The following is a 13165-nucleotide window of genomic DNA, read 5'->3' as shown; positions in this document are numbered from 1 at the left end:
TGACAAACAAAATGACTGGCTGGCAGGCAAGAATAAAAGTTTGGTTTTCAGAAAGATTTTCAACCAGCTATTTAGACTGTTTATACTGATGTTCACAGAAGCAACAGAAATAGAAAAATAACCAAATTGCTTTAAAGTGGTGGAGAAGGAGTAACAGTTTTCACAAGTTGTAGATATGCTATTGTTAGGCAGGAAACTCATTTACTAAAACCCATTAGTCACGGACAAAGAAGACCTGCAGCACAATGTCATTCAATCTATTTTTAATCTTCGCACCTAAAAACTGATACCTGTGATATCTCAACTGCACATTTGTATGCTGTATGCTGCACAAAACCTTTGAGGTGCATTTCTGTTCATTGCTGAATTAAATCCAATATTTTTTCCAGTCACAAGTCATCCACAGAGCTCTACAGTATAATCTCAAGGTGCCCTGGCGTCTGTGAGCTGCTGGAAAGGTCGTTATCATAATAGCAGGTTATTCATTTCTCTGGCATAAAACTTCATACTTATGTAAATGGTGCTGAGCAGCGGGCCTTTCTTTGTCTTGTTCTAGGGGCCCACTGATCTAGTTTTTCTCGTGTGTGTCAGCCTGTCCTCCAGGCCTTGACAGGCCTCAAACTAGCCCATCTGAGCATATTGGAACAGCACAACCTATCTGGAGAGCCGCAGAAAGTCAGAGCAGGCCTGGGGATAGAGCTCTATCTTGCAGCCTGCTGGGGAAAAATCAGATCTGGGGCAGGACGAATGAAAACAGAGCCATGTTTTAGCCCAACTATCTGCTGCCGTGGGCACTTTTATGGGTGCTTCGGAAACCTCATCCCAAATATTGAAAGTGGGGCAATTTATTTCATTATTTGGCAGGATTTTCTCATCAATAACGGTTGAGTTTTAGATATCTGAATGAAATAGAGAGAGAAAATAAGTTGATGATATTAGAAAGGAAGTGTTCTTTTCAGACTGTTCCCACGTTCCAAAAATATGACTGATACCTATCATGACTGATAGGTATACTTTACTTTGCAAGCAATAGTAGGAGAGGGTTTTGTCAGACTAAATCAAAGATGGCTTTTTTGTGGAGATTTTCTTATGGTTTCTATTCACACACAGATACACGCTATCATGCAAAGATGTGTCTGTGAGCTCCCGTAACCGAAAATAACACCGATTTGCAACATGTCTCAAGAGCCTCCATTCAAAAAACAGCTCCACACTCAGCACTCGCTGTGTATTTTATACTGTGACCTCATTTAAATTACACATACATGAAATACAGGGGTCCTTTACTTTAGCTAAATATGCAGATGAGAATGTGAAAAATCAATTTAACTTTTCTGACGTTTTGGACAGATAAGGCGGTTTTGCCACATTTAGCCTTGAAATTTCTATTAAGCCAAACACGAGCATGAAATAGATTTCCACATGAATCCATGCACCTGCCAGCTGCCCGATGGTGGAAATTGGCACTTAGAGGAGAAATGGAAGTCTATTGTTGTATTGAGCCTGCCAGAGGATCCTTAATTAAACTGTCACCTGGAAGTTGAAATGTAATCTCCAGCTTTGTTATCCAAGCCAGAATCATTTGCCTCCACTTTGCTTGTGATGGGCTGCTTGATAATAACGGCTTAGGACCCGATGATGCAGAGGTTGTGTTAATGGCAGAGGGATCACGGAGATCACAAACAGTGACAGAAAAAACCTCTGACCTGTCGCACCTTGAAATTGGAAATGAACCTGAGAATTTTTTTTCTATCAATTTGCCTTTCAAGGATTTTTTTCGGGTTACATCACCCAGCGTGTGGATGATGCAATGATGGCAGTATTTGAAATCATCCCTTTGCACCTTTTCTTTTGTCTCATCTTCCCTTCTATTCCATTTGTACTTTATTGCTCCTATATTGCTGATTTAAAGCTTATAAAAGTTAAATTATTTTGACTGCTTAAGCTCAACTTTGCCTTGTTTTTTCCTTCTTGCTTTCTTTCTTTAGTGTAAAAGTAAATAGGCAACCACAGCGTAAAGCTCGCTGCTGTGAGAAAGCATAATTAATCAATGCCCAACCAGGTGTCTGTGTGGGGGCAGATGGAGTCAGACGCTCAGCCTTGCCTTTTGCCTTTATGCTTGAGGAGAAGCCTGATCTCTTTCGTTTTTCTCACAAATAGAGGCCTTCACCAAAAAAAGAAATAGACATCTTCCAAGACAATTTACTTGCAAGGCTCTATGTACTTTTGCAGTGCTATGATAACTATAAATACATGACTTTTATTCCCAATGATCTGACAGTGTACTATGGCAAAGGGGGCTCTCCTGCCATCAGGATTTAGAGTCAATTTCCCTGCCCTTTTCATGTCCCTTTGAATCCAAAAGATAAGGTGGAGGGGGCTTTCTCATACTGATAGGCCAAGGTAGCTACATCTGGAGTTTTGATCTGGAGGACCCTTCTGGACTGCACTGAGGTCAAAGCCTCAGATGTAGCCATCTAGTGGGCTGCTGATCAGAACAAAGACACTGCCTTTGATATAGTGTGTCCCAGCGTCTGCCCCCAAACAAACAGGATGAAAGCCTGACCTCTAATCCCTCCCTGCATGTTGCCCTTTTCTCTGAGGCCCACTGCTAAACAACCAGGACCGTCAGAGAAAATTTGTCCAGATCCCCCACCTTTGTACTTCAGACAGAGGTGAAAACCCATGCAATATAGACTGAACCAAACAATTCTGTTACACAATTACATCCTTAATTTCTCATCTTAGAACAATGTGAAAGCAGACAATTTTGCAAAGCACTCAGACGTGACGCAGGGCAATTCATTCAAGGTCGCAGTGTTTGTGGGAAGAGAAATATTCATGTTGAATTACCTTTGCGAGCGATGCGGATGCAGTTTATTCTGGATTCCTGAAAGAGAGAGAGAACACAGACATCAGACCGGAAGGTGTTGCTTTGCACTTTGCATGAATGAGATGTGATAAAAGAGACGCACACCACATTGAAATATGAATACATTCTGAATGAACATTTTAACATGATGTTTATTCCCTTAATACACAGGAAACTCGTAAGGTAGCTCCGGACCACATCTGGATCCACAGTTCTGTCTCACCTTTCTACTGTTTCTACCCTCTGATTCAATGTTCATATGACTAAACATGAGTGGGTTGCATTACTCTTCTCCCAAAAAAAACATAATTTACTTTATGATAGAGACACAGATAAACTCTGTGAAAACTGATTCAGACTAAAAGAACAAATTACCTCTGAGTTAAGAGTTCTATTGACAACATAAGATTACAAAATATCTCAAATCTGAGAGCTGTGGTGAAGTGTTTGAAAAGAAGATTCTTGCTGAAGGAGAAAAGATGAGAGTTGAAAGGGAGCGGGCATAATTAAGAGGAGGGTTTCAGACCAGTGCACCAGTATGAAAAGGAATTAATTTTATTCAAATTTCAACTGATGACATCTCAGTGTTATGAAAAGGACCTTTGTCAAACAACACTAATGAGATCCAAGACTGTAATCCAATTCCATCCTGCCACCTCTTGGAGGAGATGCATTATCAAATTAAGATTTACAGATGCTAATTCAGGCATTATGGGACAATTATGCAAATTTGCCCATTCGGAAATGAGCAAAAAGCGCTTTCCTCAAACTCCAGTTAAATTGCTTTCTTAAAATTGAAAATCCATTTCAATCTGACAGACACTTTAACAAGCTCTTAACCCAGTGGTTTGATCTGAAAGTACAGATTCAAACTGTAGACAAACATGTTGCCTGTCAGACAGACAGTCATTTCATTTCCGCAAACCGACCACTGATTCAGAGAATGACAGAACGTGGACCATGGATCATTTATCATCTGTGAGTGTCTGTGTGTTTTTTTTTTGTTTTTTTTTGTCTTGTTTTGTTTTTTCAGAATAACCAGGAAAATGTTGCAATTAAGATTTATGATGGATTAGAATTTAGGTTTTGCATAGAGAACAATGTTATACAATTATATTCATTACAGCTCGTTACAGGATGGTGACACACATAACTGTCAATCAGTGACACCTTTCAGGTTTTGGGTGAAAAAAGAAAGGCGAAAGAAACGAAAATGAAAGAAACTATGAGAGAACTTCTCTCCGTGAGACTTTACTGAGCTAAATGCAAACAGCAGCATGCTAACATACTCTTTATGACAGTGCTAACATGTTAGGTATGATGTTTCCCATGTTCGCCTTCTTCTTTTACCATAATACCATGCCAACATTTGCTAAATAGCACTAAAAGCTAAGTAAAGACGAGGCTTATGAAAATGTCATAATAAAAAAATATTGGACAAAGTGAGATTTTGACCTGGTGATGGTGCCAGAAAAAAAGTTAAATTATCATCACTGCGTCCAACAAATGTCATGACAACCCAAACAATATAATAGAAGTTTCAATCAAAGCCACAATTGCAGGACAACAAAGGCCTGTGAATAACTGGAAAAATATCCCATAGTTGCTGAGATATTTCAGTCTAGACAGTACTGACAGATCAGGCTGCTAGTGTGCCTGAAATATTGAATCCTTTTTGAACAATACTATTATGAAAGTGGGAGAAAAGCCATATTTCAAATGGAAGAGTAGCATTGCTACTTGCATGGCTTCAATTTTATTGACACTCTGGACTATAATTGCAATGGCTATTATCTATTTACTTTATTTTATATTTCATTTTAGCGCATGTTTGTTTCAACACTGACGTGGTGGCATTGAGCTTTTGAGTGACTTACTTGTAATAAGTTTTCCATCAAAAGAAAGCTGATTCAACCTTCATGAAGACAACATTTAAAATCGTATTGTTTATTCAGTCATCGCAAGCTACAGCAAATTAAGAGTACATTTACATCTATCTATATTTTGTGTAAATGATAAAAAATTGACTGTAAAGACTGTTGTGCTGGATAGAAGCACATTCTGTAACATGCACATCTGAATCACTGTGTGTCGCCTCAGCAGAAGAGTTAATTGGCAAGCTTTAGATTGCGGGACACACATCACACGTCTGGCCATGCTGTGCCAGTCAAGCCAGAGGGGCTGGTGGTTCCTGGCAGCTATAAATAAAAAACACAAATGCCAACACGCAACAGAGGGCCCTGCGACACACACTAACACTAGCTTTTACAGTGTGTCAGTGCATGCGTGTGTGCGTAGTTGAGAGATGTAAGGGAAGATGTTATAAATGACTACACTGTGGCCTGCACTCTGCATCCACAGTCTTTCAAGTACCTCTTTAGATGAATCAATCAAAACAATTAGAGAGGTTTGACAGCGACTCTGTGGATAATTAGCATGGGTAAATGCCAAACATTATGGGTCCCATACTACTCACATTATTCCCATTGCTGCCACTGTTGTAGAGAATTGGGTGCAAACTTGTCTCTCCACAAAGACGTTCAAGACAAACAGACCACACAGCTCCTGATTTAATGCACTTTATGATTAATGATAAAATAAGTAGGCTGATATTTTTTACATTTCGCTCATGCACCTTAAATGATTGCCAAACAACCTTATCACCCCTTTCATGAGCAGAAACCCTTATCAGCAATTGTTAAAGTAAATATGTGTCTGTTTTCTTATGTTTCAATCTTAGGAGAGAAGTGCTTTCAGTGGCAGCTACCCTTTTAGTTCAAGAGCAGGTGCATTTTTTTTCTCCCACATTGAGTGGGCATAAGGTAATTATATTCCCCTCTTGGATAAACTCCAAAAACTACTATAAATATACCACACACAGTACACGGATATGCTGAATGTATCCTTGCTTCTGTACAGTTTCTAATTTTGAATGCTAAAATTCTGTTTTTTGGCTTTCATGATAGTGAACGTGGTGCTAAAATGTAAAACACATGGAATGCACAATTGCACATTTAGGATAAGCAGCAAAACAAAAAAACAAAAAAAAAAAACAAAGGGAAATACAAAATAGCACCAAACTAATTTTGCAGCTGCTGAACCTCTCCAGTCCATACAGGTTCGAACCATGACATCTGCTTTGTGGTTTTAATAGACTGTCTCATTAACACTTGGATATACTGCTGTAAAAAGATTGTGTGAAGTGAAAAATAATGACTCTGTGATATTTATAGTATCATTAAGGACATTAGTGTCATAATGTATTATTTGTTGCTCTGTTGGTGCTACATTTGCTGCTATACACTTCTCTTTTACCATTTTACCTTGTGTAATTCATGTAAGCAATTTTTCCTGTTACAGCTGTCATATGTCCGTTCATGTTGTCATAGCCCTGCTGTGATATGTCTTCTCTGCCCTGCTGTTGACTGGTTACATGCCCAGAAATTAGCTGCCCCTCAGCTGTGCTGAATTGATTGAACTGAGCTAAATCACAGGATTTTCTGCTGACATGCCCAGTTTTTTTGCACTTAAAAAGAGGAAACATCACACCCACAACACAGGCTTTGTATTGACAAAGGTCTGATGGCTGAAACACTGACACTAGAAAAAAATCCAAATCAGTAATTATGTTTGCAAGTAAATTTTGACTAAAAGTCATGCAGCTGTGAAAATTAAGTTCCTGCTCTCCCCAGCACACTGTTGTCCCTTTAGTCCTGCAGCACCAACACAGGACCGATGCCCAGATTTCGACAGTGACTGCTGTTGTATTTCCAGGCGAAGGCAGCAGTGTTTGAAAGACAGCAGACAGTGCTGGCTGTGTGATTTGGCTCTACTCATTGTGGGTCATGGGTGCTGGCCCCCTGCCAGGCAAAACAAAACCTAATCCCATCCGCCGGTAAAGCCAGGCCTCCCCTATCTAATCCCATGCTTAGTAGCCTAGTTGTGTGAAGTGCTCACACTGCAGTACCTCCGTGTATTTCTCCACTGGGTTGGAAAAAGATGCTACTGGTGGGGATGAGCCATCCAACTCTGTTCACGGGACTAATAATACATACAAAGTAACCAGTGGCAGGACTCAAAAACAGACCAGTAACACAGCTTGCATGTATTTATTCTCAGTTGATGATCACAGAGTCTTGCGTTACCTACGGCAACGTTGCTCGGCTTCATTGACACAGTGTGTGAATATTAAAGCGGCGCTTTTTCTACCTCTGATCATCGGCACCTGTGCCCAATTATCCTTAAGTAATTGCCTCACCCAGGAAGCAACTCTTCCTGTAATGGAATTTGGAAAGGTAATGTGTTGTCCTCTGGGTATGACTGGAGACTGGAGGGCTTTGTGTGCTCGGTGAAATGGATGGGAACACAACAGTGTGACATAATGTACATCTCAACTAACAACGTCTATGAGCAAGATTCACAAAAGTGTCTGTTATGTTAAAATTTGCGCAAAAGCTTTAAGCCTGGTTTTGGCATCCTCTCACTAGCTATTTTCAGTGATGATAACTGATTAGGGAGTCTAGAAGGAGAGGACTAGACAAGCATGATAGTGAATGGAGCGCTGAATGAGGAATATGAGGTGACAGGACCAAAAAAACGAGGATAGGATAAGACAGGAAAAGCATTGAAAGTAAAAGATAAATGAAGTGAAGTGCGTTGTTGACTCTGGGTAATTCCAGCTAATCACAGCTTTTCTAGCTGTAAGTAATGCATGCAAGTAATTCCCTGTTTCAGACATGCTTTGTTTGCAAAGAATCAAAGTGCTCAGATATAAACATACATCATTTTCAAGTAGTTACACTGCCAGCTCAATATGTTTTCATCCAGCAACCCATTTCACAGCACAAATACTCATTCAAGGCTTGTGAGCTCAGACAAAGCCAACTGTCCTACAGCGTCAACCACAGCATTTGTAAATACAGATACTCATTAACAACACTCACCACTGGTGCAGCACTATTCTGAACCCTTCTGTCTACAGCTTTATGATTAAGTGTTGACATATCGGCAATCACTCACCCCTCTGAAGTTGCTCATAGCTTGGAAGTAGACAAGGTAGCTTTTGCGTGGGTCCAAAGGGCTGTTCCAGTAGCCATTGTAAGTGTGATTGTCGCCCACAGTGAAGGGACTTGCGTCTGGGAGGCTGCTGGGTGGCAGCTCCGCAGTGTAGTAGTGCGGTGTGCCACGGGCCTGCGCCTCACCATGGGACATCGGCAGTGGGAAGCAGTCCTGAAGCCCGAGTTCCCTCTTCACTTTCTTCCCTGTTTCCTCCTCAACCACTACCTGGTATGTACTGGAGACAGGGGTGTGGTGCAAACCTTTAATAAACCATGGATGGTATTAAAAAAAGAAGATCCAATATGTACAGTTGAGATGATTTCCTCACCTAACAGGTGCCCCTCTGCCTTGGGCGGGACGCAGCAGGACTGTAATTGTGCTTTCTGTCTCACTGAGGGGGGACGGCATGTCTCCATAATCAAACGTGGGAGCTGAGGATACACAGAGACAGTTTAAACACAGTCTCCACTAGTTTCACCTTCCACATAAATGTGTTCAGCTCCTCAGTGTCTTGAGAAGCTGACAGATCTTTAAGAGCCACACTATTCTCCACATAAATAACTACCAGTGCTGATATACCCAATACCCATATCCTCGTATTCTGGTTATTACTTGTTAAATTTCCCATTTCGGTGTCTTGGATCTTGTCTGGTTGTCTTGGCTCCAATTAAAAATCACAGGAGTGAGGCTAAATTGAATGGGTTTTTCATTTTTAAAGATTTGGCTAAAGTCTCGCTCCTCCCTGGAGATGTGCTGAAACATTTCTCTTTATTATTAGTTCTCAATTAGTGAGGCGACGGAGGGCAAACTTTTCATGAGAAATCAATGATCCTCATATTTAAAAGGTGCTTTACTAATGCTGCAGGAGAAAAAAGCCGGCGACATTAAGAAAAACTGAATGTGCATTTGTTGACATTAAAGGTCTGTTGTGGTTTGTAGAACTAAAAGAGGGTTTGATGCTGTGTGAAGGGTGATTGTGTATCAGCTACGGCAGCGCATACGTCTAAATGTATGTGCGTGTGTGTGAGTGTGTGCACGCGCGGACAAGGAAATGTGTGTAGCTGGATACTCTGCGGTGGGTACTGCTTGAAGATGCTGACAGTAGTAGCTGTTGAAGGTGTTCAGTGTTTGCTAGCTGTCAGTGCAGATTTGAGAGACGCACAGTGTAAGTGAATGTTCTGCACTGTGGGCCAGTGGAGGAGGTTGAGGATGATCTGCAAAGACTTTTGGACTCTATTTGCGGTCTGGCTTTGTGCCAACATTCTGCCTGACATACAGCCAGTAAGCAGTGATTGTGTACTAAATCTATAATTAAACAAACCTGGTCTCTCTGTAAAGAGATAGGGGCAAAAGCAGTGAGAAAATGTGTGAGCGAAACAGAGGTGGGAGTGGCTGTGTTGTTCGTTCCTAAGAGGTGTAATCCTGTCCCTTAACAAGCACAAATGCATCATTAAAAGGAAATAGAAACACAGAGGCTGGATTTCTATCACCAGTAATAAGCTCTGAGACTCTCGGAGGTGACATTCTGGTCCCAAGAATGTATTGCATCTTTCTTTATACGTAACACACAGCAGAGTCCCCTCTGTGGTGTTTCTCTGCTTCCTACGAGTTAATTTATGTCTTGAGGAGTGTGAGATGACAGTGTGTCACTGGTTTGGAGAGGCAATAGAAAATAGCGGTTACACTCTGGGAGCAGTAGTTTTGCCTCTGCACGAGAAGAAAGATGCCGAGGTCAAAAGCGAGAAAATCCGGATCCTAATTATAGCACACAGTGGGTGAAGTCTCGTGTTATACCTGCATGCTGCATCTGTGATAGGCAGTGATGGCACAGAGAACAGCCACGACGTGGAGATGTTTCCATTTCTATTTTACAATTTTCACACACCCTCACACGAACAAATATTCAGTCAGTCAGTGCTAATACCTGAGATGTTAGTGGTTATTTCAGTGAGGGCGGTCTGGCCAAATCCCTTAGCCGTGCGGGCTCGAACGGAGATGAGGTAAGTCGTTCCCGGGTGGAGGTTGGAGAACATGTGGTAGGTCTCATTTTTCAGCTTGGACACAGTTCTTCTAGGTCCTGGGACGTTGATGCCTGGATCAGATGACTCAATGCTCTGGTAACTGATCTGTTCAAAGAAAAAAAAAACAAGATGGTCTCAGGGTAATATCATAAAATCCAGAGTCGCCTTTATGCTTCATTATCATAGCTGCTTACGAATTTCTAATTCATTTTGGAGTTTCATACTGATCGGCAGTGGTCATTAACTGAATAATGGCTCCGTCGTAAGAAGTAATTTTAATGTTTGATTGATATGATTCACTTCACTCAAAAATGTGCTTCTCCAAATCAGTGTGTGTGTGTTAATTGCTCATGGTGGTTTACAGTTTTAGAAGAAATGGGCTTGATTGGCATTAAGCCAAAGTTACACAAGCATCCTTTAAAAAAAAAAGTGTTGTGAGTGGTAAATGATTTTCTCACTAAGCAATGCATGATAAAGGTCCTATACATGACACCACACAGCAAAAAGGGAATTCAAGTGTTTAGAGTAATAGCAGTAATAGTGTTTATGAGTTCAATTAACTCTTTTTTATGCTAAGAAATTGCCGTGCATAAGTGTCCTTTAAAAAAGTGTAAAGTCTAAAGTTTTTCCTTGAGAGGTGATTTGCCTCGCCTGCACGGTACTCTCATGAGAATTTCCACATACTCTTTGAAAGAACGGAGAGCTAAATGAGATGACCTTACAGCAACCAGACAAGGGTGAGCATATCTGGATATACATTAGAGCTGGAAGAGATCCACTTTATTGAAAGAATGAGCACACACTCACTGCATACTGTATATGTATGGATTACACACAAACATGCACGCTACGCACACACTTGAAGATACCACTTACGCCAGACTAAAGGCGATTATTAGAACAAGGAGCTAATGCCTCCTTGGAGTAAAGACAGAATTATGATCCATGCAGCGACTAAGCACAGACAGATATCTGTGTTTCCTCTACAAAGGCAAACATAAAAGATGTCCGACGGTGCACAGAGCAGCGAGGAGGGCTTACAGGACAGCATGGTGGTCGATGGGCTCAGGCAGAGTGGTCAATGGTTTAATCTGAGAGAAATGAGGAGGCTTTCTACATCTATGTGCACAGCTTTCTCTGTTAGTTGAAGGAGATCAACACACTACAGAGTGAAGAAATCCTGTGCAGCCTCCACTTTACATGTCAAACCACAAAACTTATTTAATAATATCCTTCAGGCAACATTGCAAGAGAGGCCAAGGATGATAGGTAGGCAGGTCCTCTGATGTCTTACCAATACAGAGGGTGCACAGTATATGTGACAGATGCATATTAATTATCTACTATTGATATAGGGCTCTATTTTAATAGCACAAGACGAACGTTATATGATAGACGACGTACATAAAGGTCAGTAAGAGTATACTCATGCATCGCTGCTATATTTGTTATATAGTGACTAGTCATTAAATAGTCACAGTGCACCATGTGTTGAAGATTTGGGCGGATAACAATATAAATTGGAGCAGAGCGGCTTGATGATTAAGTACATATTTGTAGTGTGCCAATCACAGCAGCACTTGAAGAATATAGCTCAAAAGTATTTCTGCACTCGGCACAAAAATACCAAAACGACAGGCACATCTTCAATGCGGAAATGCTAAAAGTTTGTAGTGTTGCTTGATATTATCTTTGCGCTGCCATAAATGTTACAAATGTCACTGAATGTGCTGGCTACATATTATATGTGCTGTGTGAGAATAACAACTAGTGCTACACCTAAAAGATCTTCAGAAAGTGACAAAATCATATAAACAATCATAATACAGCTAATGAGAACCCAAAATATTGACCACCGGGCCCATTTAGGAGCTGTTCTGCTCATACTGCATATCTTCTTGAGTTGTTCAAGTTGGAACTTTTCTGTGCACTTAATCATCAATGGTGACTTAAAAGTGAGATTCAGTTTTATTTTAATAGAAAATTGATTAAATGGTGTGCAAGTCTAAGCTGCAAAGCTATTGCCAATGCATGTCTGGCTAGTGTACCACCAACAGGAGCAGTGTTTTTCGAATAACCCCCCAGCGAAAGTCCTTTTCTTTTGTAACACTCAAAGTGAAACATACTGTTTAAAAGATAATACTGACATCTGTCTTGTGTGTTTGTTCAAGCATGTGAGCTAAGCTAATATCAGTAACAATTGTGTCTCTCTGGGCTCACCTCATACTGGGTAATTAGCCCGTTGGGCTCGACGGGTTCCTCCCACTTCAGGAAGATCATGTCATCCAGTGGGGTGAAGGTGAGCGACTCTGGTGCGATGCCTCCGGGAACTATTGAGAAATTGTCAGAACAAACATTTGTCGGGGAAATTGAAGCACTAATCCCACAGTGAGCCTCTCCTGTCAATATCACAGAAATGAATGTCACAGTGGCTCAGAACAATGCACCACGAGTCACTCAGAGAGCCAGAGTGCAGCGGGCACAGAACATCAGATAAGGACACTGTTAATTTATGAACTGCATCAATTATGTAACCACAACACAGACACGAGAAAGAAAATATAAGAACACATCACTATTTTATATCAGTCTTCAAGTCAGAGTTGAAACATATTGATGAATATGTCAGATTCTTGCTGGTAAACTTGTTTCTGAATAGTAGTGAGAGGACTGTGAATGCTGTGAATGCTCAGTATTAGACTGTATCAACCGTTTTCTGGGCCATTTGGTTGCAGCCTGTGTCCCCGTGGTCCGCGTGTGAGCGCTGTGCAAAAGAAAGACTGTTATGTGAGATTCAGGCCCGAGGCTAAAGCAAGAGCCAAACAGCTGAGTCGACTGTTATTTTTGAATTGAGTTAGTCTGTGGGACAGAGTTGCTTATTAAGGCTTTTGGAAAAGGCGTTCATAATTGACATGCTGTATGTACAGTATATATACACATATTTATCTTTTAACACTTCAGACAAATTGTTTCTCTTGCTTTCTCACTCTCTCTTTATCTTTTTCTAATGATGTATATCTCTTCTTTTAAAAATCTTGTTTGTTTTGATTTTTTAATGGCAGAATTGATTTCTCCCTCAGCCGTCATGCTGACGATGTGCTATGGCACAAAAGTATAAAAAGGAGATAAGGAATGGGCACAAAATCTTATCTCTGGTATGCCGAGTCTCAGATATAATGTTTCCTTTTATGTTATTTTCATCTGAAAATGAAAA

At 40.7% G+C, this 13165-nt stretch overlaps 1 protein-coding gene across 4 annotated transcripts in view; it reads right to left on the bottom strand.

Annotated features, from left to right (window-relative positions):
- Positions 1-13165, bottom strand: part of ptprub (protein tyrosine phosphatase receptor type Ub) — a 147130-nt gene that overhangs the window by 30747 nt on the left and 103218 nt on the right. For all 4 annotated transcript variants that reach the window (XM_027287026.1, XM_027287027.1, XM_027287028.1 and 1 more), the window contains exons 9-13: positions 12172-12281; positions 9855-10056; positions 8259-8361; positions 7892-8165; positions 2854-2890 (exon numbers count right to left, since the gene is read on the bottom strand). In XM_027287026.1, coding sequence (XP_027142827.1) covers positions 2854-2890; positions 7892-8165; positions 8259-8361; positions 9855-10056; positions 12172-12281 — 726 coding nt within the window. The remainder of the gene's footprint in view (positions 1-2853; positions 2891-7891; positions 8166-8258; positions 8362-9854; positions 10057-12171; positions 12282-13165) is intronic.

The sequence above is a fragment of the Larimichthys crocea genome, chromosome XIII, assembly GCF_000972845.2.
Source record: "Larimichthys crocea isolate SSNF chromosome XIII, L_crocea_2.0, whole genome shotgun sequence".
Classification (NCBI taxonomy): Eukaryota; Metazoa; Chordata; class Actinopteri; family Sciaenidae; genus Larimichthys; species Larimichthys crocea.
The sequence above is the reverse complement of the archived record's forward strand: the minus strand, read 5'-3'. Positions and strand labels throughout refer to the sequence as shown.